General features: G+C 42.8%; 1 protein-coding gene across 7 annotated transcripts in view; it reads left to right on the forward strand.

The window, feature by feature from the left end:
• The first annotated feature begins 7848 nt into the window (after positions 1-7848).
• Positions 7849-25358, forward strand: part of sgip1a (SH3GL interacting endocytic adaptor 1a) — a 30170-nt gene continuing 12660 nt past the window's right edge. Inside the window, exons 1-8 of one of the 7 annotated variants that reach the window (XM_057037995.1) lie at positions 7849-8042; positions 8784-8828; positions 19944-20007; positions 20423-20447; positions 21040-21102; positions 21282-21342; positions 21827-22005; positions 24456-24467. In XM_057037995.1, the coding sequence (XP_056893975.1) occupies positions 8819-8828; positions 19944-20007; positions 20423-20447; positions 21040-21102; positions 21282-21342; positions 21827-22005; positions 24456-24467 (414 nt within the window). In that variant the 5' untranslated portion in view covers positions 7849-8042; positions 8784-8818. Of the gene's footprint in view, positions 8043-8396; positions 8829-19943; positions 20008-20422; positions 20448-21039; positions 21103-21281; positions 21343-21826; positions 22006-24455; positions 24468-25358 lie in introns of those variants that run through there. The other 6 variants (XM_057038000.1, XM_057037994.1, XM_057037999.1 and 3 more) reach the window with 6 other exon arrangements.

Genomic DNA, 25358 nt, shown 5'->3' on the forward strand with positions numbered 1-25358 from the left:
GCCATTTGTAACAGCGCAACATGAAGCAAAAGACAAGCAGACCCATGTGGTTGCCGTCTTACCCGTGAGTGTTAGTTACAACACAACATTCACTGTTCATCAAGTCAATGTTTGGGGTGCAATAGAGTCACCTCAGACAGCGGCCACCAAAAGTCTTTTAACTAGTCGAAACTTGCCCTTTTCTTTGCCAACTTCTTCAGACTCACAGATATACGTATGGTGGTGTTATGTGAAGTTTCTCTAAATATCATTGATAAGTGCCGTCAGGGCTGGTGAGTCCAGTGTATCATGGGGCTATTGCACATTTGAGAACTGTCAAACAGTAAAAAACCAACCCATCAACCAACGTGACCTTTGACCCGTGGCAGTGGACCGCCGAGTTTCCACCATAACGAGCCTGAAGTGGCATTAATGCTCTTCAGGAAGGGTCCAGTTGAACGCCACTGTGTCAGCAGTGACTCCATTTTCATCCTTTTTACGTCATTTTCAGCTTTATTTCAGATTTTCCAGGTGTCACGATTTCAACACCTCACGACACCAGATCAACCCAATTTCGATTTTACGGCGAATTCTTCCTCAAGATCCTAATAACTGGGTGAATTTGCCGAAGCTTGATGAAAAAGTGGCAAGAGGTTTGTGTAATCGCTCTCCATGACCCTTCATATCTAATTTCCTCGTGACCTATCATAAGAGCTGTGGGGCTGTCTGCTCTTGTAACCACTCTTTGCGTTCAAAGGGAAACAAGAGTGAATTAAATCACCAGGGAGACGGCTGCCATCATCTCACTGTCCCACTTTGCACTGTCCTCTCATTTACTATTTTAATTTTTGTGCACTTACCCTTGAATTTTATATGGACACCTTGAATTACCTCCTCCTTGTCCTCCTTGCTCATCTCTCACGCAGCCTAAACATGAAAGGATCGGATCTGACTCCGTCGCTTGCGTATTAATGACGAAAGCACGAGCCGAATATGTGAAAATGACGGTGACGTAGACAAAGATATGGGACAGGTGGCGTCCCCTGCCAGCCCTTTCCAAAGACTTTAAAGCCCATACGGGAAGGCAGAGTTAGCCAACAAAGGAGAAAATGAGGCAAAACATTTCCCAGCAGTCAAAGAAAATGACAGCACATCTCCCCCATGTGACAAAAGAAGCAGATGAAGAGTATTTTAGGCCAAGACAAGGAAATAATTCAATGATTCGCTTGGGAGATGGGAGCTAATTGGTCTTTAAATTCTCCACTCTGTCCTCCACACTTTGAACAAAATAAGGTGAAATTCAGAATTTAAAGAAAAGAGAATGGGGGGAATTTGACCCCAGTTTACCCCACAGAATGTTGTCTTTAGAACACAGGAAGTGCAGCCATTGATTGGTGGATACAAGAGTCACTTAATCATATACTTTATTACATTTAGGCCTTGTCTGCAGGTCATGAACTTCCTTTACTAACTATCCTGGGCAGTGGAAAAAAATACAGAAATCAGATGTGGGTCAACAGAATCCAGTAGCGTTACAGCCAAACACCACGTTTAGATAGATTTTTTTTTTTTTTATGTGACAGCAGCGTTTCTCTCAGTATGAAGCCTGACATTTACCAGGGCTTTGAAACAACAGGGGCCAGTACACCAGTTAGCAGCAGGACCAACCTACTGCGCACAATTCTGTCTTCCACATCAGCCTTTCTCACCACATTTATTGAGGAAAGAAGCTCTAAAGTCACAGCACAAGGCTGGATTACGAAACAGATTTTCAAACTGGTTTATGGAATTGTTCTTGGCTGTTTCATCACTTTGTCTCCTTCTACCGACAGGACGACAAATCGCAACTTTTCTAGAACTTACAGCACAAAAACAACAATAAAATGTTACAGAAAAGTTCTTTCAGGCTTTAAAACGCACAATCAATAGTGAGGAGGGAAAAAATCAGTCTGATTTCAGACAGCTGTAACAATTAAGGCGCGTTTAATGAAAGGACACACTCGTAGGAGACAGAGACAGTGGGGGAGAGAGCTGTTTATATGACTTGACTGAATAGACAAAGCTGAAAAGGCAAAGACCCCATTGAGCTGTCAGGTAATTAAATTTAAGGTTTTCAAGCCCACGCATTGTTCTTTCACGGTGCTGAAGTGACGAATGTGGATTTTTCTTCCAATCTATTATCCTCTGTGAATGTCTTCTGGAGACAAAGCGTCTGCTGTCTCCCGTTGCAGGGGACGGGGAGCCCCCGCCAGTATTAACATCCGTGTTACTCAACCATTCACAGGATTAATACTGGTTTTAACATTGGCTAAATTTACGTTTGTGGGAAATTAGGAAACAAGGTTAGCATTTATGGACGGCTGTCAACAAGAAGGTCAAAATGTTCCACAATTCACACCTCAAGTGGTTTGTTAAAGACACAGCTCACATCAGGTCTGTAGATGTTCACATGTTGCTACAAAAGCTTTAATTCTCTCTTTAATGCAAATTATGTGGCGTCGAGTTATGTGTCATTGTGCTTTTATGGCTCGCCGCAGGAGCGCTTGGTTCAAATATTGCCCCCCTGTTCAACGAGGAGCGTTAAATCAGCAACTATGCTGACTTTCAAAATCAAATTCCTCATAATCAGAATCTTGGTGGCCACCCAGACAGTCAACAGGTATTTCAGAAACACGTATTAGACCAAAATCAGCCCTCACGCTCAACAGTTTCCGCAGCGTGATCCCTGGAAGTGAAGCAAGTCTGATGAATAAATGGGGCTATTTATATCCAAGGAGCCAATTAGGTGAGCTCTGATGAAGTCGCTGAGGGTGCAGGGAGGAACGCCACAGACTCTCCGTGGCTCCTCATTGAGAAAGGGATGAGTGCTCACAGGTAGACATATCTTAACATGCACGACCTCCGAACCTGCCCAGGTTACGCTGCAGAAGTGGAGTTGATGAATTCTGCGCGTGGAGACATCCGAGCGGAACGCTAAGACACATTCTTTAGTCAGAGTGGTTTTAAAAGATTAGCAGTGCCGAGTATTAATTCACTTTGCACTGAAGCGGTGATAATCGCACATGTAAAGTCATGATTAAACATGATTAACCAGATTAAATCTAAAAGGGAAGCCAAACCATTTTGATGACATCACCGGAGGGGCAGGGTTTTAGATCAAGATGGTAGCTGATGATTTCCTTCGTTGTACTGAGATAATCCTCACCGTACCCCCCAGATCACCGCATCCCAAGTGTATCAGCATTATTCTCTGACAACAGACAACATGGCGTCCATGCGTGTTCGTCTCTAACGACTGTTGTGACTGCTCCCAGAGAACAACAGTCGGTCAGAAACCAAAGCTCTGATATCAAACATACGTATGTTGGAAATGTTGGAATATTGTAATTAAGGTTTCTGCGGGGGGGGGGGGTGATTGGAATGTATTCACTGAAGGTGTATGTGTAAGAGAGGATATAAGCAGTGAAAGGGAGACGGCGAGCCAGACAGGATAGGCAGTAATGGGATTCTGACAGGCCTTTTTTTTTTTTCTCACATTCTATCACATGGGCAGCCAAGTCCTCTATGTCGATCAGGTTGCCATAGCAACTGTGCCACAGTTGAATGGTGAGCCACATTCTTAAGACATTAGTCTGCGGTATAATCTCCACTTACATGCAGGCTGTATCTCACACAGCCAGACAGACAGTCACACATGTACGCATGCAGGTTGTTAACGCCCTTAAAGACCGCCGCTACAACAACGAAGTCACGTTGACACATTATTGGTTTTCTTCATATTCATAAAAATGTTATAAATTGACTAGCTTGGACAGGAATGCTGCCTATCAATCACGTGGTGCAGAAAGTTATAAAATAATTCTACAATTGTAGCCGTTTGTTTTAAATAGTTAGAGTTAGAAAATGCATTATTGGTTAGTTTGCATGGTGGTTTTCTCTCCCGGACCCATTTGGAAATACAAACTGCAGGTGAACAAAGGAAATGCTTTTGTTATGTAACACTATTGGGCCTGATGTCAAAATGTTTGCTGGAGGTAATTACTGCCATAGGCTGATTTGATTTGTTCCTAGCAGAGAGTTTGGGGAGACGGTAATCAGACTCATTGAATGCAAACACCATTTCCAGGTACACGTGACAACAAATCTATAAAACAATTAATAAAACAATCTATTTATGTGAGTAAAGAGAGAAGAATGATAATGCTGTTCACGCTTTTACTGTCGATCCTTTTTGGCTAACGCGTGCTAAATTGAGTGTGGCATCGCAATCCATAAGCACATTTAGTTTACACTGAAGAAATTGGAGGAAGAGCTAGCATGAAGGGTCAGGGGAGGTTACATGTCAACAAAAATAATCCCAAAAATGTAATATGAGCACACGTATGTGTCAATTTGATTTTAAAATGAGCTAAAGTATAATACATGCTGCAAAAACAGTTGTACTGTTCAATTGTTAACTAGGATACAGGGGGCAAGAATGGCAGAAATATGTATTTCTAAATCAATAATGTACGCAGTAATGTACGAAGTAAAGGATCTAAACTCTCCTCCAACTACCTGTAAGTATTATCTGTCTTTAAGAAAAGGAGAGATTAATGTGAAACATTCTGGCGTGCTGTGATGTCATCATCTCCTGACCGTTCCGTTGGACTATAAAAGCATTTGGAATGAAGACATGATAATAGCACATGATGCCTTTTGTCTGCCTTTATTGTGTAAAAGCTGAAAAATAGTTTTTCTCCTATATTCGATTCCCCTCAAGTGATTAGCCAAACTCACTTTATCACAACATGAGCCCAAAATAAAAAGTAATTAACTTTGCATCGGAAACTAATTGTCTGCTTGTTAGAGGTTTAGTGTTGATGCCTTGAGCAGAGTTGAATCAACAAATCAGACTTTTCGCAACATCAATTTGCAATTATTTACAACCAAGCAAGCTCTAGTGGCATTTAAATTTGTACATTAAACTCAGCGTGCCCTCGCACGTGACCGTTCACATTAGCCTGCACCTGCTTTTTTGATCCGGGTTCCATCATTGGCTTCCAGTCCAGACACTTGGCAAGGAACGTGCACACTATTCCCACAGCCAATAAACAACTAATGAGTAAATAATGCAGAAAAAAACCAAGAAGTTGAATTCAGTCTTGTTTATGTTCGTTTATACTATTTTAAAAATCTCATGGTTACTACTTTGATTAGAGATTCAACCTGGTTACCTTCTGGCAGAAGGGTGATGAAAGACACCGTTTATGCTCGTGGAGGTCATTTGAAAGTTAAACATAATCAAGTTAAGTAAAGTGAAAGTAAAATTAAACTTGAGCCGAGGTTCTCGTCGCTGTGCTATTTATGCTGTGTTAAAATGGGCTGTTGCAACTCCCTGCAGTCAGTTCATCTGGTTCCATTCTGTCATCTCAGCCTGACTGCTCCAGCCGAGCCGGCACTCTCGGGAGTGGCCTGATTTAAACTTCAACAGTGTTTATAGATGTAAGTTGATTGTATAGCAAGTTGTCCTCTGTTTGTTTAGACTTGGGCCCTGTGTGCAAATGGTAATTGGTGAGAGTAAGAGGGACTTGTTGGAGTGGTGTTGACATCATGGGGACCATTAGGGAGACTACAGACCACACTGGCCCAGTATCAGATGGATGAGCTCATCTTTTCCAGCCCTTTTTTTTATGAAAATAGGGGGGGGGGGTCTAGGCAGGAGGGTGGACTTTAAATGGGTTTTGGGGGTCATAGAAAAGTTCAGGCTCACTGTCTGTTATTAGAAAGAAGCTATAGAAATAAGGGCTGAGGGAAATTCAGCCATCCACTTAATGTTAGTGTAGATAGAATAGTGTCATTCTATATGAGCTCATTCTATATTCTATTGATAGAAAAATGCCTCAGGAAACCAAAAAGGATTTCAAAATTGTATAAATAAATAAAAAGAAAATGGTTGCTAATTATATGGACTGTGTTTGCCTTTCGTGTCTGTCCGTGTTCAACCCTCCGGGCTGGGTAGCTTTTGAAGTAATTGCTCAAAAATGATGTTTGTCTGACTATAACACAGAAAGCAGCGCGAGTGGCTGGATGGCACGTAGGCCCTGGACATGGCGCGCTGCCAGCGCCACACCTTATCGCCAGGCATGCCTCCCCCAGTGTCCAGTGCAGAGTGAGATGTTTTGGTTAGACTACACTCCCTCCTACTTAGATAGTGGGCGGCTGTTTGTCTGTGTACATTTAATGGCTGCGGCCTAATTATTATCCCTCATCAAGGCGCACTTAGTGGTGGACGATGGCGCAGGGTGGAGGTGTGTGGGGATGCTGCGCCGGCAGTGTGCAGGAAGTAGCCAACAGCCCTTGGAAATGATACGTGACGGTTGCAATGTGCTCAGGGAAGTCCTACCTCATGTTAATCAAGAGGCATCTTAAAGGCAAATTTAACTCCCAGGCCAATAATGTGTAGCTCTTAATGACATTTCCACACAGCTCATGCTTATGTGAGTTTTTCAGTCCAGCTGTTCCCACCGCCTCCTAATTAGCAATACAAGTTAATTACCACTTTTGATCAACACTACAACACACGTTGGGTTACGGTGACCCGCTTGAGTTTGGAGCTGCAAATGTCTTGAATGTGTCGGGAAAATTAACAGACTAGAGAAATGCTGCCCTCTAGAGGTGAAATGCAGGATGGGGAAAAAAGGTTGGATGAGAGGATTACAAAAAAGTGTGTGTGTGTGTGTGGGGGGGGGGGGGGTAAACAAGACAGAGAAACATAATGCGAGTTGCCCGTAATATAGCCTGTAAATGAGTGAGAGGATGCACACCTGTTTGTACTGTAGCTAAAACACTTCAGATGATTCCTATTTTTCTTTAGGAAAAAATTAGAAATTGTACTGTTTCTAATCATCTACAGACTACCTTTAATGACATTTGGTTCTAACAACAATGCAGTGAATACTGCATGAATTAAAATATTAAATCTCCCTTTACTAAACTTACACAATGTTGTTGAAGTATCCCTTTAGAACGCTAGATGGCAGCATAGCGTATGAGAAGACTGGTTTTATCACAGTATTGATATGGATATGGATTAAAGAAAAAGGCGATAAAATGATGAGAAATAGACTTTTAAAAGTTCTGAAAAATTGATACCTTTATCCTGTAAAAGTTTAAATGGTGGAAAGACAAAAAAAGGAAGTACGTATCACTAAATAGGCTTTAGAGTGAGAAGACAAAAGAGAAGTGACCCCCTCTTTAGGGGCATCTGCCATGAAATTAGACAGATGGGAATAAGAAGAGGGAGAAGTCAAACTGGCAAAAGTCAGACTGACAAAAAACAAACTCAGGAAATAAGATGACAGTAAATAAAAGGCAAAAGTTCTTAAGTCTGATATGAGTGGAGATCCAATGGATCCAATCCAATGGTCCAAAATAATAAATCTGCATGTGTATCCTGTGTGAGGCAACTTGCATATCTCACACACACATGTTAACTGTGCGATTTGTTGTTGTATAAACCTAATTGTCAGTCTTCTCTGCTCTTTGGCCTGTTCACATGCCTCCCCTTAACCCTCTCTTGGATAATTAATTAGCACACACTGAAGAACAAGCCCACTTGAGGGGGGGTTTGACCCTCTGTCATCAGACCTTCCCGCTCATTGGTTGCAACTGTGCCCGGTGTTGGCATGATGTCACGCTGATCGATCCTTGTCCCAGTGCAGTCTGAAAGCAAAGAGGCCGGCGGGGGCCAAAGGAAGGCAGGCACAGAAAGGCATAAAGAGAGGGGAGGGTGGGAGGGAACTCTGAGAGGGGGAGTGAAAGCAAGCAGTCAGGCAGAGGGAAACCACACCTTTTTTTAAAGAGGGGTGGGTATCAGGCAGGGACACGCAAACTGCCACAACAGGAATAGTGACTGCTGGATGGTGCAGGGCAACTGTTGTGTGCCGTGCTGGTTTAGACATTAGAGGCTGCACATGCGTGTGTGTTTGTGTGTGTGTCTTTAAGATGAGCTGTCAATTAGCAATAGGAACTAATTAAATGCCATTCACCTGAGCAGCCTCAGCACACTGCAGTGACTTAAGGTAAGACGTTGTGTGTGTGTGTGTTTTAATCCTACATGTGCAACCGTATTTCACCTGTGCGTGTCTGTGGCCCTTTTTGGGTGTGTGAGTGCGAGTGAGTGCTGGTTCTCAGTGGCGGTTATTTGTCGACCACGCGAGGTTAATGTTGTCTTCTCTCAGGCCATATTGTCAGGAGATTCAAGCTGGAAGCCATGTGACTCTGGAAAGGCGAGCCGTGATTGGCTGAGGCCCCCTCTGACCTAAGCAAACTGCCTCCGCCCCTCCTCGACCACCCCCACCCCCCCACCCTCTGCCATAACACACATCCAAGCCTCCCTCCCACCCTCCCTCCTTCTCAGTACCTCTACCTCCCTCCCATCTCTACCCTGCTTCTTTTATTTATTTATTTTGCTCCTCCAGCTAGCCTGGCCCCCACCTCTCAGCATCCTCAGCTGAATGTGTAGGTTAGAGCCGCAGCAGTGGCAGCAGCATCCTACATGGCTTAAGCCCCTAGCTTTGATCAGCAGCTAGTCTGGACCCCCCCCCCCCCAACCCCCCCTCCCTTCCCTCTCTGTCATTCTGTCTCTCTCCCTCCTGGGTTAGTTGACAGGCGACGTCTGGGGTGTTGGAGGCTCGCAGTTAGCCAGGGCGTTAGCCACATGCACACGGCTCTTTTGCTGTGCATCAGTTCTGCTGCATCCTTCTGGTAACCGGGGGCTTGTTGTCCTGTGCTCTTCCTCACGCCTCCCGCTTTCATTTCAGGCCCTGTGGAGATAAAGGAATGAAAATCTGCAACCATGATGGAAGGTGAGGACATTCCTGTTTTCCCCCCCTTCTGGTGCTCTCTGTGGTAAATCAGAGAAATCCCCTGTCATGCCCTTGTCCGTTATTTGCTAGCCAGCGTGCGCATGTTTGTGCATTTGGGAGGTCCAAATGTTATGCTGCCTTTTTCAGAGCATACATTCTGGTGTAGAGCCTGTTTTTAAAGGCTCTGTGGTGAGGCTGGTTTAACCCTGCATACCTTTTTATTCCCTTTGGTGGGTATGTGTGCATATGTCAAAGTATCTTAAGCCCCTCCTTCCTGCTTCCCACCATAAAGGATTATTTGGATTTATTGTGCAGGAGGGCTTATGTGCCCAGCTGGCTCACTTGTATAAATTGTCTTTGTATGGTTAACTCGAAACGACGTAGCCTCTCAGTGTGACACTGTCTGTTCAGGCTACACTGCCATTTTACCCGCCGCTCTTGCAGATTACATGTCAGAAGTGGTGCGTGCGTGCATGTATGTACGGTACATGTGTATTTGTACGCACCCTCCGTGGATCTGATCCACTGCTGTTGGATGTAACGTAAGGAGGACGCAGAGCATTAATGGTTCTTTCAGTTACATGTCCCTTTAATTGCTGACATCATCAGGGGGAAAGGCCAGTGATGGAGAAAAATTGGTCCCTCCAGCTCTGCAGCTGCTGCATGAAAGCCTTTTTATCCATCTCTTTATGTAACTGTGTATCGGCTGTTATTTTCTTTCGTATCGTTCAGACATCGCTCTGCACATTTATTGACCACTGGTTATTTCTTTGAATAGAAGCCAGTATGCTAATGTGCCTTGACTCAGCCTTGCATTATGTAAGCTTTCACGTTGCATAAAATACTCAAAAGCCACTTTTGCTCATGCCGTTTGCTTTCTGGAGCGTCCAACCTTCCCAATTTGTCATTTTAAGTTTTTATTCTAAAATACTGAGTAAATGTCTGCTGCTTAGAGGAATACTGTCCTTCTTTGTGTTGTTAGATCTCGTTCGGAAGGGTAAAAGCTCATGTTAAGACAAACATAACATGAAAAGGGAAGAAATTCAGACCACTTTAGGTCTCTTACTGTCACCATGACATCATGATGATCTCAGCAATTATATGTACCGCTTCCATGTGGGAAATGATGTAAAGTAAATCAAAGCGTGTGTCAAAATCATAATCTAATCCAGTAATTCTTTTGGTACATTTAACTGAATTATTGGCTCATTACTCTGCAACAATAGCATTCCAAATTTGGAAATAAAGACAGATAAGATCGTGATGGGTCATAATTTGATTAATACTGATGGGTTCACATTATCTAGCAAAATCATTGACAATCCCAAAATGTTCCTTGGCAATCAGAACATTGTTGCTGTTTATTACTGTATTTGAGTGCTTTGTTTTTCCCTTGTGTATCGGCTTTATTTACACTTAGTGTATAAAATTAGAGCAGTCTTTGCAATATATTTCATGACAATGTTGCACACAAGACTGCTGCTGCTTGTCACTTTTTTCTCCCCAATATGCTTTTTGGTTTCAGTTCAAAGTCTATGTAAAGATGTGAAGAATTATTTGACTTAAGGCTCCCAATCCCAGTCCCTGTAATGACCCTGGACTGTCAGCACAGTTGTCATGAGTCAAGTTAAGTAACGGTTACCAGAAACCCCCCCAAAAACAACCCTGCCTGCCCACTTCTCTCCTCCCATTAGCATGGCTAGCCCAGGATTAGCATAGATTGTGTGAAGGCAGGATTACAGTCAGGTGTTAAAATTGGATGATAATCCTTTTCAGCTCTGCTTTTTAAAGACTCCTGCCAAGGCCAACAAGGTTGTCCCATGGTGTCACGTAGGGTAGCTGAGATGTGCTTATGTAGTTACAGTCGTTAGTAGTAGTTAGATGTAGATCAACAATTATAAGAGAATCACAACCTGCTTCCATCTAATTAAAGCAGAGAAAATCCTTCATGTGCTACAATCTTTAAACTCTGACCTTGAATTCTAAAGATAGTCATGATAACACTATTTTACCCAAATAATATAAAATCAGAGCCTTGCAATTCTCTTTATTTCTGTTTTCATCTGTAATTTTGGAGTTTGGGAGCTCTGACATTCATTTTTCTTCTTTCCCAACACTGGTGCGAGTGGTTGTGGTGCTGGTGCATCAGGGGATTTCTGATTCCCTTAGAGTTTAAAATTAGGAGGTGTTAGGAAGAGTTTCACACTAAGTTATTAATAAAAATGAGCCTGAGATCAATCACTAAAATCAATTTGTGCCAGCTGTTGCCTGGTTACATTTTTGCACTTTCTATTTCAAATTTAGCAACAAAAAGAAGGACGATTACTGATTCCCCCAATTGGGAAGCCCCTGACGTTGTAATGAACCAACAGAATCGTTCTTAGTAAACATATTTTCTGTAGTAAAATGAAGAGAACCGAATCCAGAACAGAATGTCTCAAAGTCAACATGTTGTCGGTAATGCAGCGCCGTTGCCCGGTTTCCTCTGGTTGCCATGCTTCAGAATTCTAGTCTTGTTAATCCCGGTTTGGAATCAGACTCTCGTGTATTTAAAGCTCGCAGGGCTGAATTTTGGACCAACACTTGACTGTAATGTTGCAGAGTAAGTGGCAGCGAGGACACAAAGCCAATGCTGAGGGCCAGCAGAAGTGGCTGTTTTTGGAGTTTGTGTTGAATGGAATCACTAAGATGCTAAAGCTAACACGCAACAATCCCACAGCAACAAACGGAATAACACGACGTTAATCATCCAAGTATGATGCATGTTAACGTGCTCCGTTCTCCGGATGGTTCTCCTGCCAGATGGTTTCAGCCACGAGGCTGATTCACGTGCTGCATTCGGAGACGCCCGAATGTGAAGGTTGTTTGTTTGTTAAGCAGCCGTTTGCTGTGTTGGTGGAGGGACAACAACAACAACACATGATTTTCGGGCTCCATCCGTGCAGACAAAACCCTTTTTAATGGTAGAGTTCAGTGGTTGTTGCTGCTTATTGATGCCGGCCCAAATGTCTGCCTGAACACATCATTTGCAGGTTGACTGAAACTATAGAAAAATAAAAGCATGTAAACAATAATGTTTGGCCTTTTTTTGTTTCTTTTTGGAATTTCCTGCATTGCAGCTCAGTAGGAGGGACATCTTTTGAGAGCAGCAGATTTAACTTTGCATGAAAGGCCTTTTCAGCTTTAGATTGCTCTGAATGAATGAAATACATTCATTTTGGAGTTAATACAGAGCTTCTTGTTTTCTTCTTCCTGTTGCTGATGCCTCATGTAATGAATGAGAGTCATGATTGTAATAACATGCATTACATTCACGTGGTTGTCCCTGAGACACTCTTGTGCTCTTCTAGGGTCGACTTCGGCCTATTCTAAGGTCCTGAACAACCTGGCTGTTCTCTGTCCCAGCTGCTGATCTCCTCCAAACGGGCCTCTGAGAATCAAGAACAAAAAGTTTTGTTTGTCACATTTTCCCACGTGTCTGTTACTGTGGAGAAGTGCTGCCAAGCTCTGGTTTCTGGAGTGACAACTGGCCTGAAACTTTCTCCCACCTGCACATCTCTAGAGCTGAGCTATCTAGAGCTGAGATATCTAGAGCTGAGGTGTCTAGAGCTGAGGTGTCTAGAGCTGAGGTCTCTAGAGCTGAGATCTCTAGAGCTGAGGTCTCTAGAGCTGAAGTGTCTAGAGCTGAGGTCTCGAGAGCCGAGGTCTCGAGAGCCGAGGTCTCGAGAGCTGAGGTCTCGAGAGCTGAGATATCTAGAGCTGAGATATCTAGAGCTGAGGGCTCTAGAGCTGAGAACTCTAGAGCTGTGATATCTAGAGCTGAGATATCTAGAGCTGAGGGCTCTAGAGCTGAGGGCTCTAGAGCTGAGGGCTTTAGAGCTAAGATCTCTAGAGCTGAGGGCTTTAGAGCTGAGGGCTTTAGAGCTGATATCTCTAGAGCTGAGCCAGTGACTGCTGGGTGCTAAGTCAAATCCCTGTCCATGACCCTTTCCTTGTCGTGAAGTTCCATCCACAACAACTGAACTTTACAATCCAGAAGTCCTCTCGTAGCTTAGCTCACGGCTTGAATCAGCATTTAGTGTGAGTCCAGTAACTCTAAATTGTCTTAGAACCTGTAGTGTCGGACAGGCTGGCGCTGAGGAAGGAGGTGTGAAAGTGCTTAAACCACCACAGGGCAAAAAAGAAAACCAAAAATGTGTTAAAATGGAGATAAAATGAGTCCAAATGATCAAGTAGGAGCAGCAATGGATGTCAGACTCCCAGAGGGAGGGAGAATTCCAGAGATAAAGAGAGGAAGGAGGGGAAATATAATCATGAAATGCTTGAATGTTTTTAGAGATAGGTCCTTGTTTGTTTGGGATTTTTTTTATCTTCCCGAAGGCCAAAGGCTCATGAGATTTAATTGGTAATTTAAAGAAAGCATTCTAAGTTTGCTTCGAGTCCATCCTGGATTTCATAGCACTTATTTTTTAGTTTTCTTGCTTTTCATTGGTGTTGGCATACATTGATTCTTTAATATGGAAAAGGAGTGAATAGACACCACTTCATGGAAACCCTCAGGGAAATTGGATGCATTTGGCCTTATAAAATTAATACGCTATGATTCCTAATGCATTCTGGTCCCTTGGCTTTGACTCTTGGCTCCTCCAGTAATATATTTTCAAAATACATGAAATTTTAACCACCATGTTTACATATCATAAATAAAAAAGGATCTCAAAATGTTGATAGACTGTAATTTGCTTTTTACTGTTTCCTTTTCAAGTTTAAAGATTTTGCTTTGAAGTTGGAAGGTACCAAAAGGTGCTTTTTCCAAGCAGCTTTTTGGACCCGTGGTGAAAGGGTTGGTGTACGTCCCTGCAGGAAGGCTGTGAGACCAGCACAAGCAGATGTCAGTTTCAATCAGCAGCCGCTGCACAAGCACAGTGATGCAGAGACACGGCTACAGGAAGAGATTAGCAGCGTTTGGAATGATACTGGTTTAGTTAAGAGATGCAGTGATCAGGCGGGATTAAAAGGTTGGGAGAGAGACATAGAGAGAGAGAGAGAGACTCATGTGGGCAAAGGAACGGGTGCTGCACATTCTTGGAGGAAGTAGCGTGACAGACAAACGATCGGCACGTGTCAGAGCAGCAGCGTTTAACGTGGCTCAGCATGGGTGTGTGGGATGTATATCACACATGCAAGCCTACAATAAAGTACAAGAAACAACTGAAATCAACGTCTCAACAGGTTTCATGAGCCCGGTCACTTTGGACCCCAGTAGAGCAGATAGAAAAACATCCTTTTGGCCACTTAAACTCTTACTTAATCAGAACACATGTCAGCAACTGACAGCTCTGTACATTCTACAAGCTAAAGATGCATTTGTCTTTGAATTGTGTCAAATGCTGCCGACGTTGTTAAATTGTCTATGTGTTTTCAGCTCTAGTTGTGTTTGTTTTCCTCCGTTGTCTCGCAGCCTCTTGAGTTCTCCCAGCCAGCACAGATTTAGCTTGTTGCTACAGATAAATGGGCCCCAATTGGCGCTGGAGTGTCGCCAGTATTCTGCCAGTTGAGGGATGAATCACAGCAGATTGGTTTTTATTAGCCAACATTAGGCCTGTGGTGGGATTGATTTTTACCGTTGGGTTTCTTTTTTTGCCATTTCTTCAGAGAACAACTGAAGGGGAGAGAATTGCAAGCTAGCTTTAAAAAAAAAGCTGTATATTATATAACCTTAAGCACACCTTAAAAGTCCCTGTCATGTGCAGTCCCAGTGTGAGACAGCTATGAAGAAACATGTCTGCAGATTCTGTATTATATGCTATGTTTTATATTTTCCCTCACTTTGCCTTTTATTGGCTCAAAAAATATCAGTATTTTAGAGAATGTGCATTTACTAAGAATAACCAGGAGCAGCATAAGCAGGACTACGAAGACTGTTGAACTTTTCTGTTGCTCAAGAGTCTTTTGAATGTATATTTGGTGATTGTATGTATACTTGCCTTTATTTGATTGTTCTATCTGATATTTGTAGCACCAAATAGATTTTTTCATTCGATACTGAGTCAGTATCACACAAGCTGCTGGATCCTCATTTGGATTGATGGTTCATTCCCTCAATGTGATTCCAGTTTTCACATTTCCCCCATGTTCCTCCAAGTTCCTCCAAGTTCCTTGATGTTTCCCCATGTTCCTCCATGTTCCTTAATGTTATTCCATGTTCCTCCATGTTTCTCCATGTTCCTCCAAGTTCCTTGATGTTTCCCCATGTTCCTCCATATTCCTTAATGTTCCTCCTTGTTCCTTAATGTTCCTCCATGTTCCCCCATGTTCCCCAAAATGGGTCTAGTGTCCTGGCCCATTTTCCAACAATCCCAGGTGCTTCTTTCTCCCTTCAGTTTTGTGACTGTTGTTATTTTCTCCAAACAAAATCATTTCCTGTGCAGCTCTGGGGCAACGAGGATGTGACCAGGCTGCATCTGAGCTACTGATACCAATCAACATTCTGTCGCGCCTCATCTGTAAAAGACCACGTGCACCATTGTGGAGCGTGTCGGTGCACGTGCGCAGCACTACTTACTGCTCAAGTGGAAAACTTTGATTCTGGCTTCACCATCTTCACCCCCCTCTTTCCTTTTCCCCCCTCACACCAGTTGGTCTCCCTGGTGATGGGGCTGTATTGGTGTGTCACTGGCAGAGTAATCACATTCTCTTTATTGGCTGCTGGCAGCATCTGCATTTTGAATTAAATTAACCCTTGGGAACCATCTGAGTGAATCCTGATGAGTGAATGAAAAACTAGCTAGTTGTCGCAGCATCCATTAAAGTTATCTATGTATTATTACATCTCTATAACTGATGGAGGCTTCCGGCCTATAAACACTGGGTGAAGGGCCGTATTTGGACCCACCCTCTTTACGGTTCTGGGGCAAAACAGTTTAGTTTATAAATCCAATCAAAGGAGGATACACTTTATAGATGTTTTGGTGAGTAAAAAGACAATTGAGTGTGAATCTTTAGTTTGAAGGGGCAAACCTGGGAAGAGCTGTTCATTTTTGGTGTGACCTCATTTACACATCTTCAGTCAATGCACACGATACACAAGATATCACACAATCGTACAAAACGGTGTGCTTCTCAGATTTTTAAAGAAGAGCTTCATCTGTGACGGCGTGGATGAACTTTCATATATTTATGAACCGCCAAGTGTGATTTATCTGCTGTTTTCATGTATGAGCGCTCTGAGCATCAGCTGTAGTCAGACAGAACTGTTCCTCTCTCTCCACAGATGCACGATCCTGCAGGGATGCAGATTCTCTGTGTGTCTAAGAGCTGAAAATACTGTTCAAAGCCTGCAGGGTTGGGGTTTCTACGCTGTCCTTGGGTGGATGCTTTAGGGAAACTGGGGGGTAAACAGACACGGACAGACAGACAACAATCAATTAAATTTTGAATATGTAACTATAAATGGATGTTTTGGATCGTAGATGTATTTAGAGCAGCGTTGCATTTGTCAACAACATCCTGTGGTAAACTGTCCTTTGCACCAGCTGTCAGCGTTCTGCTCCTGACCCACTTTCATTTGAGACGCGTAACGACGCTAAATTGCACCTTTTAGTTTTTCTGTGGCTGTAGAAGAGACATTCAGCATCCACCCCCTCGACGTTTCTGTGAGTTTCTGCCTGTTTACTTGGCAAATGGTTTCAGTTAATGTCTTCCAGCCACCTGGACATTTCAGTGGAGGCCTAAATTTAGCACAGGTACAGAAGCGAGCTGACAGCATCTCGTTGTTGATGCTAACGCAGACTCAGGCTCTCCATTGTGGGTGCTGTTGTGGAGGCTTTTTTTTAAAGCCAGGTAACATTTAACGTCAGAATGCCAAAGTAACGCTCTAACCCAGTCTCAGAAATAAATGGCATTATCAGTGTAGCACAGAAGTGCTTTGCAAGACTTAATAACTGCTTAATAACTAATTATTTGGTAATAATGTGGATTTTGGTTGCCTATGAGCCCGCTAAACCTCATTACCAACCTGATCTACAACTAAATGCAAAACGGCAAAATATTTACTCTCCACTTGTCATGTTTAACCTCTACCTGAGGCCTGATTCTAGCTCGCTGCTCTGTCAACTCCAACGGCTGTCTGGTTCGTCTTGTCTGTTTAGAGCCTCTGTAATTCATGTCTGTGCAGGGTTACACGTTCTCCTATTAACGATTCGTACAATACCGGTAGGAACCAAGAGGTTTAGAAAACTCATTTATCCCTATAAGATGCTTTTATGTGTCACAGATAACATCAGCCACTAATGATAGGTTGTTCATAGCCTTCATTTATCAATGTATCTGTTCATTTATTCTCCTGAATCATGACTAAAATGAAAAAGTGTCGGCAGCATCTAAGATCAGACTGAGTGCTGCAGAAACATGAATGGAATAAGATGGGCGCTGCTTTCTCCCGGCCACGTTTCACCTCCTGATAATAATTTCTGCCTCAGCATTGGAAGGCCAACGTTTGTGCAGCTGCAAGTGTTGAGCAGCTTTGCTTTATCACCTGTGTCTTCATCGTCATGCTGCCTCTCAGGCCCAGGAGGTCGAATGAGTCACTGCTACCAAAGCATTTCACACATGCTGTTTGCGGCGCTGCTACCTGCCTCTCTGTGCGACGGCCATGCTTTTATCTACTTATCTGCTTGCTTTTATCTGCTAGCTTGTGTCTGTACCTGCCAGCCTTCGGTTTGTTCCATCACTGCCAATCCTGCCATTCTGCGTGCACGCTCAGGAAGAAATGCACATGTGATCCATTTTGGTGGCGTTCTTTTTCCTGTGCCTGCTGTAACATGCATATTGCTTTTATAAAATGTTACTTATGTTGATGTTGAATAAGAGGTTGTGATCAGTTTTTCCCTTTAATGTGTTAGTAAAAACCAAGAACCGATGCTTGAGGAATTATTCTTCAGTTCTGGCTCTACATGAGGTTTTAAAACCAGCTGAAGGGAGCATGACAGCATGGTTCTCCTGCCCAGACAGTGGAATGGTGGTTTCCACCCTGCTTAGGTTTAGATGGCTGCAAAACCAACACACACACACACACACACACACACACACACACACACACACACACACACACACACACACACACACACACACTGTTGGAGTGCCTGTGGATCCTGTTCATTTTTCATTTTCCTTTTTTTGTTAAATGATATCTGTTCAGTCCATCCCAACATAGAGCTAAAAAGAAATAAAAAACAAACATATAACCCAAGGAAAAAAGAAAACCCTAGAGAAGTAAACTTAGTCCCAAACTGACAGAGTTTGGGAAAATCTGCTGTCATCTAAAATAAGCCCACATGCCAGCACATTTCTAACCACATAATGGTGGGAAAGTTTTCCTGATTTTGGTGCAAACCTCTTGACTCTTCTAGGTTGAGGGGTGGACCATACAGCTGTAGTAATAACACCCTGTTCTCCTGTTGTGAGCTTGTTGTTACTGCGTTCCACCCTTTTCAAGTTAGCCTCCCCTCCCAGTTTATCCTGTGTGTAGATTTTAAACCAGGCGTTTAATTGAGACTACTTGTTGGACATACATTATTTACTTCACTTGTCATGTATTTTGTTTTTGGTTTTGGCAGCGCTACTTCCTGTTTGACTCCGTGCCCTTTAGCTTTCTCTAGAATTGCATTACTGTGCCCTGAGAAAGGACCACTAATTATGTTAGCACTTGTGCTAGAGTCCCTCTGAGCGGAAGCTATTAAGTCATTAAACAGGGTGTACCACATGCTCTGTTATTTCCTTCTCCATTAATTTATCCCTGCCATGCAGATTCATGTATTCTTTCACAGCAGCAAAATTCAGTCCTCTTGTTGTACCCTAAACCTAGACTAAAGCTTTTCAGTACTTTATCATTTCTCTATTACATTTGCAAACAATTTCAGCTTTATTTTATCAAGGAAATGATAAAATAATGCAGAAAATATTTGCAAATCTAGTTTTTTATAATAGTATGTTTTTTTAACTATTTATTATGTAATAATGACAAAAAATATGATATTGAGCTTAAGTTCAAAGACAAAGTAGCAAACTTTCTTTTCTGCAGAATAAATTCCGCTATTGGTGACGAGTAAAGGTGAATAATTGTGTTCCAAATATGCCAGAATGACCTGCTAATACAAACAGAAAGGACATTAGCATGACAGTATGTTCAGGGCCTCACTCAAGCCTGTACCTGCCTCCAGGGTGCTAAATGCTGTCTAAAACCTGATCTCCATATTGAACAAGCTCAATTTTTTGAGAATTGTCTAAATACCTCTGTACATATTCCTAAAATCATGGAACACGTGCGCCTGTCTTCCTGTGTGCAAGAACAAGCCCTTGTCTTTGTCAGTGGGACGTAATTCTCTACTGCAAGTTGTCTCATGACAACACGTAAACTAGTAAAGGTTGCAGGAAATGTAATATAGAGTAGAACAGGCCGAGCGTGTGTGTGTGTGGTGTGGTGGTGGTGGTGGTGAGGGGGGGTGAGCTCATGTTGCTGCTCTTTAGATCAGTATGCATGTGTGCTGTCTGTAGAGACGGGTCTTTAGATGATAAATTCAGAACCAGACAGAAGAATGTAAGTCATAATACTGACCCAAAATGGAGGGAGACAACTGGGCTTTCATCTGGGGTAAGAATCATTTATCTTTGGTGATTGGAAGTAAGAAATTGAATGTCCCTCCTATACAGACTTTTTGTCTTGACATTTTTGCTGGAGTTTTGCACAGTAGAAGCATAAAAGGTTGTGTGTTTACAATATCATTATATATATCATCTATATGAGGCTGTATTTATACACACACGTGTCTCGTGATTGACAGTGTATTATAGATCAATGTTTTGCATTTTACCAGCGCGGTTGTTTGTCCAGAGCGTCCCAACACATCGATTTTCACACTAATGAATTTTGCATCGCTGAAAGATTCCTTGAGCGCTGCGAGGCCTCGACTCCATTTGTTATGACCATGAATGCATATTTGGGTCTGCCTGGAATGCGGCGCAGCTCCAGCCACTCAATACTCCATAAAATCCTTGAACCTCCTTGTTGATGGACGCGGTTGACACTTGATAACCCCTCTCTCTTTGCTGCCTCAGGACTGAAAAAACGTACCAGGAAGGCATTTGGGATACGGAAGAAAGAAAAGGACAATGACTCCACGTGAGTTCCATGATTGTTTTAATGCACATAATCTGTATTTGAGTGTAGGAGAGCTCCCTGGATCAGACGGAGCCGACTTTGGATCTGTTATCTTATGTCCATGCTTTTTAAGCTAAATCATTTGAAATCATCTAGAAGAATGCAAACAGCAGGATTTAAATGAACGTCAATAGAGCCACTGGCTGTGGGAATCTTGCTCCGAGTAGATGGCAAGTTGTTGCTGTTAAAACCTCCTGATGATGGAATTTGCATCTGAATGAGTGTGTGTGGGATTGAGGGTGTGATTTTTCCATTCTGAGAATGTCCCTTTTACTATTTCAGCTCATTAGCTTGCAGTGCAGTTTGTATCAAAATGAAGCTCTCTCTTTTGCAGTGTCATGCTCTTACATCTTTCCTCTTCTTTAAATCCTCACAGGGGCTCTCCGGACAGAGATGGGGGTGTAAGTAACTCAAATAACATCTATTAGATCATCAGCCAATGAATTAAACATGTAATACTGGACGAAATCCAGCCTGTATGTGCAGAGCCACTATATTTACTGCCTGTCTTTCTTTTTGTACCTGTCAGGAACCACAAGAGGTACTGAACTCTAATCTGTAGTTTCTTTGGATTATAGTAGGAGTCTTTAGAATAGATAGTGAGTAGATTAGTGCTGAGGCTGACTACTGTCTTCCTCCAGTCATCAGTCAGCCACCAGAGCTGCTGTCTCAGCTACCTTTTCATTAACAAGCTCTCCAATGAGGCTCCGAGAAAACACAACAAAAAGGGCATCCTGATATTCCCCCAAGTGCTCGGAGCTGCAAGAATTCTTGAAATATAATCCAGCGCTGTTTGACAAGATCAACAATCGGCGTGATGATTAACATGTGATACCGAGCTCGCATAGTTAGAAATATAAGGAGTAGAAATATAAGGAATTACAGTTATAAAGGTAGCAGAAGCCCAGAAGACCATTTAGTTGTGCAGGATATTGAATGTGCTGTACATCATTGTCTGGTGGGAATTTAATCAAACCGCCCGTCTGTTTTCAGCCTCAGAAGAAGAGCAATGGGGCTCCAAATGGTTTCTATGGAGAAATTGACTGGGACAGATATGTAAGTAAAGCCTGGACATGGATCACTATTACTATACAAAACAATCTTGTATCTGCAGAGGCTAAATAATTATTTTTAAGGATTAGCCTTGCTTGACTTTACTTAAACCGGATTCATTTACCTTAATAATGAACCTATAACCAGAAGCCACTAAGATTGTTGGATGTTGTGTGTTTCAGAACTCCCCCGAGGTGGACGACGAGGGCTACAGCATCAGACCCGATGATGATCCAGAGGGAGATATCCTTACAACGTTACCAAGTCTTTCACACGGCAAATAGGAACCGTGAACGCGTCGGGGCACCGATTCATTTCCGTGTCACAGTGAAGACAATGTGTGTCAACCACCAACCGGTGTGTGAAAAGACCCAGCTAGCCCAGTTCTAAATAAAAAGCAGAAAGATGAGTCACCGATGCGCCAGGCACCATCAGCAAAGCTGCAGAGGAGTCCTCCTTTTGGAATTATTCCCTACGTGAGACTTCTCACAAGTAATGAAGAGTTTTGTTCTGTTTCAATATTAGTCGTGATGGTTCTGCAGTCATGTTGCAGTTCTCTCTCCAGAGTCTATATTCACAGCAGAACTTCCCTCTGGTAGAAGCGACAGGAAAGCTCGGTGTCTCGCAGCGTCAGATCTTAAAATTGATCACAACTTGCAGTTTGAAGCATCAGAGAGCGAACGGGTTGAATGTTGGACTGAGCTCTGGTTCCTTAATGCTTAATCACTTCCTGTCACCAAGAAGTCCCCGTTCTTCTCCTCCGATGAGTCGGAAGAAGAGGAAGACCACAGAAAGAAATTCAAAATCAAGATCAAACCGCTGCTGGCCGATCGCGTCGTAACGGCTCCAACGGTCGACGAGCTCAAGGCCTCCATCGGCAACATATCTCTGTCTCCTTCTCCTGTGGTGAGTCACCCCGACATCACTTCCCCCTCGCACTGCCAGCTTTCATTATGAACCATCTGTGTCTTCTATTTCCTTGTTTTATGCGTGTGGGTCTTTTAGCACCGGTTTGTGTGTGTGTTTTATACGCACACAGATGTTGCTATGTGTGTTGTCCACATGTTGCATGTAGTATTTTGAGTGGATGTCGATATTCCCACTATTTTCACATGTTCCAGCACAGCAGTAACCAGATGATGCTGTATGCACCACCCCCAAATAGCAGGGTGTACCTCTCTTGGTGTCATTGAAGCAGCTCACTTTATGTATCCAAACACACATTCCTCTCCATGGTCTAATTAGCAGAAAGGCCCTTTCCGCCATAATTCCGACATTCCTTAGTTAGCTCGGATGCCTGCTTTGAATAATTCAGATTGGAAAGTGGCCACAATGAACCTGCGTGTCCGTCGGCTGTGTCGGGAGATCGGTTGTGGTCATTTGAGCTTCGAGACTCAATAATTTAATGTGTCCAGCTGCTGACTGGTTAACCCTTCATGGCTAATAATAGGGCTTCCTATGTGTGTTGGAAACGGTTTGCAAGGTTTTGTCGGTAGTTTAGCCATCATCTCTTCAAATTAGCAGAATGTTTTTCTTAAGCTGTGCTTTTTCCACGTACTCAGAAATTACGCCTCCCTGTTCTTTGGCAACTCCGGTTAAACTTGGCTGTGAACTCGTAATGAAATGTCGGATGAAAAAAAGAGCGGCCAAATGTTTGCAAGGCTCCACGATAAAGGAGGCTTTCTATTTCTTTTCCCTTGAACAAATTTGAGCAGTAAATCAGTAAAATTTGAACCTGAGGATGAACTTGTTACTTTGCGCTTCTTTAAGTGCAGATATTAATATCACTGACTTATTTTAGATTAATAACTGGACCTTTTTGGTTTTTTAGATATTTATTTAATAGTGGTTCATTTCTATTGTGCGTTCTCTGGACAACAACGGAATTGATTGAAATTAAATAGGTTATGCTTTTTTTTTTAGACGGCCTTTGAAAGTAAAGCTGCTGTTTAACTTTAACTCCAGGATCATTATTATATTATTATCTTCTATATCCTTTTTAATGATGCTAACCTCTGTAGAGAAGCTTTGCCATTGCTAGTTTTTGTTTTAACATGCAGCTTCATCCATTCATTCTCTCCATTTCACTCTACTAAACATGTATATTCACTTTCAATATTAAGAATCTAAGCAAATGAACCTGTTGGTTTTACTTTCCAACCGTGGAGTCTCTCTCTTTGGCCTTGACAGGGTTTCTGGGAAAATGTCCTCATGCACAGGTGTTGCTGTTGATTTGTGGTGGTGTCTGTTGTGGTTTCTGCTGACTAAGATGTGTTAACTCTCATTTTAATTGGTTCCTGGGGGTCTTCAGCTCACTTCTTAGCTTGTGTAACAGGTCCATCAATAATAGCAGATGCAGAGACATCTTATATTGCACCCTTCCTTTGATAGATTACCCGGATATTTGCAAGACATGAAAACACATTTTACAATCAAGTCTTCACATTACATACATATGCACCATTGATGCCACTGATGTATCTTACAGCTCATGTTTAAATATTAGAACACATCTGCTGTAATTCTGTGGTTTTGTTTGTGCTTGACACAGCCTAAAAGCCTCAACCACTCCTTTCCTGTAGTGTGATAGGAGGAGAAATGATTGGTTAGCACACGCAGGGTCACGCTGAGCGATGCTCCAGTTTATCCTAAGACTAGTTTATTTGACCAGCATGTCCCACCCACACTTACCTCGCTCATGGCTCACTGCACAACTGGAACAAGTACAATGGTGAGGAAGAGGATTGATGCAATGGGGATGTGACTCGGGCTGATACGCGGATTTCAAAAGAGAGCAGTGGAGCGTAGCGGCAGCGAGAGGAAATGCAAAATGATTACATGGCATTTGTGACATGTTTTAAAGAGATAGGAGTTAATGAAGGGCTGGGAATTGATGTTAGAGGGCAGGAATGATGGAGAAGACAGAAATACAGCTGATGGAAATCATCATAGCTGCGTTGACGTGGTGCTTTATGTCCTCTGAATGCATCATTTTATATTTCATCCTCGTCCTCAGGTGGCGGGTTGAGCGCTACATCTCAGTATGTGCTTATCAGAGATGAGTAGTATCTTTCCTTCAGGATTTTTAAAATACTCCCATTTACAACAATAAATACTGCAACAAACCGAGTTGCCTCTATGCTGTCAGAGGCTTAAATGACCTGACGGCAGAAGCAACTTCTCACATCATCTGAGAGCAGTAAAGACCTCGTTGCCACTTTAAAACATGCTATCATGCTCATCCCAGAACCAGACAGGTGAAAGCTCCTTCTCTCCTACTGTATGAATATGTTGCCTTACTGATTTGTCACTCTCTGACCAGGTATCTCTTCTCTCTTCCTTTTTGCTGGTCACAGAGACGTAGCCCGGTAAGTGTCCTTCTCTTCTGACTTCCTGGGGTCAGGTTGACAAAAAAAAAGCCATCTGCTTCTCTCTCTTGCTCTTCTGCTGGCCTTTGGAGTCCATTTCAATGTGGAGCTGGGATGTTTAGCTGATTCCCTTTTACATTCATTTTTAAACATATTAATAAATATGTGAACAAGTTTTCACTGGTTTCCCCAAATCACTTGTGTACTTGTTTTCCAATATGAAAGGCGCCTCGCTTGGTCTCTGTAGAGGGAGAAAATTTGCACTTTTAACAGATGGGTTCCTTTGATGTCTGACTTCAGACCCTCCCCATCACCCTCTGCTCCTCGCTACTTCTCTCACCTCCTTCTCCATCCTTCTCCTCCTCTTTGCACTCTGCTTTTCCTGGCCTCGTCTCTCTCATGATGAAGTGGCACATGCATGTGTTCTGGTGTCCGATATCGTCTCTGGAGAAGCAATATTAGTGGCCTTTGCATCTCCAACATAAAAATGACTTATTTTATCGCTCTCGCTTTCCACCTTCATCATTCTCATGTCTTCTTAGTTGAGTCATACAGATAGTAAAGGAAGTATTTGGACACTGATGCCTTATTTTGCAAATTAGCCTCTGTGCAACAAGTGGAATTGAAATCATAATAATGGAAATAATAAGTTCCATTTTTAATGTATGTCCATGTGTTACCCACAAATGGAAGCCGCTTCTGGACTGGCCAACGTTTAGGTTAAAATGGCAGCGGTTCAGGTGCCGTGGTGAAGCTCTCACCGGCAGGAAGCGTGTCCAGTAGAAATTTGTGGTTTGGGCAGCGTACGTTAGTTAGAATGTTCAAATACTTCTTTGCATTCCTGTCTGTCATTGACCACACTTCCACCACAGCCTGTGATGTCATTTCCTA

This window comes from Takifugu flavidus, chromosome 7, assembly GCF_003711565.1.
Source record: "Takifugu flavidus isolate HTHZ2018 chromosome 7, ASM371156v2, whole genome shotgun sequence".
NCBI lineage: Eukaryota > Metazoa > Chordata > Actinopteri > Tetraodontiformes > Tetraodontidae > Takifugu > Takifugu flavidus.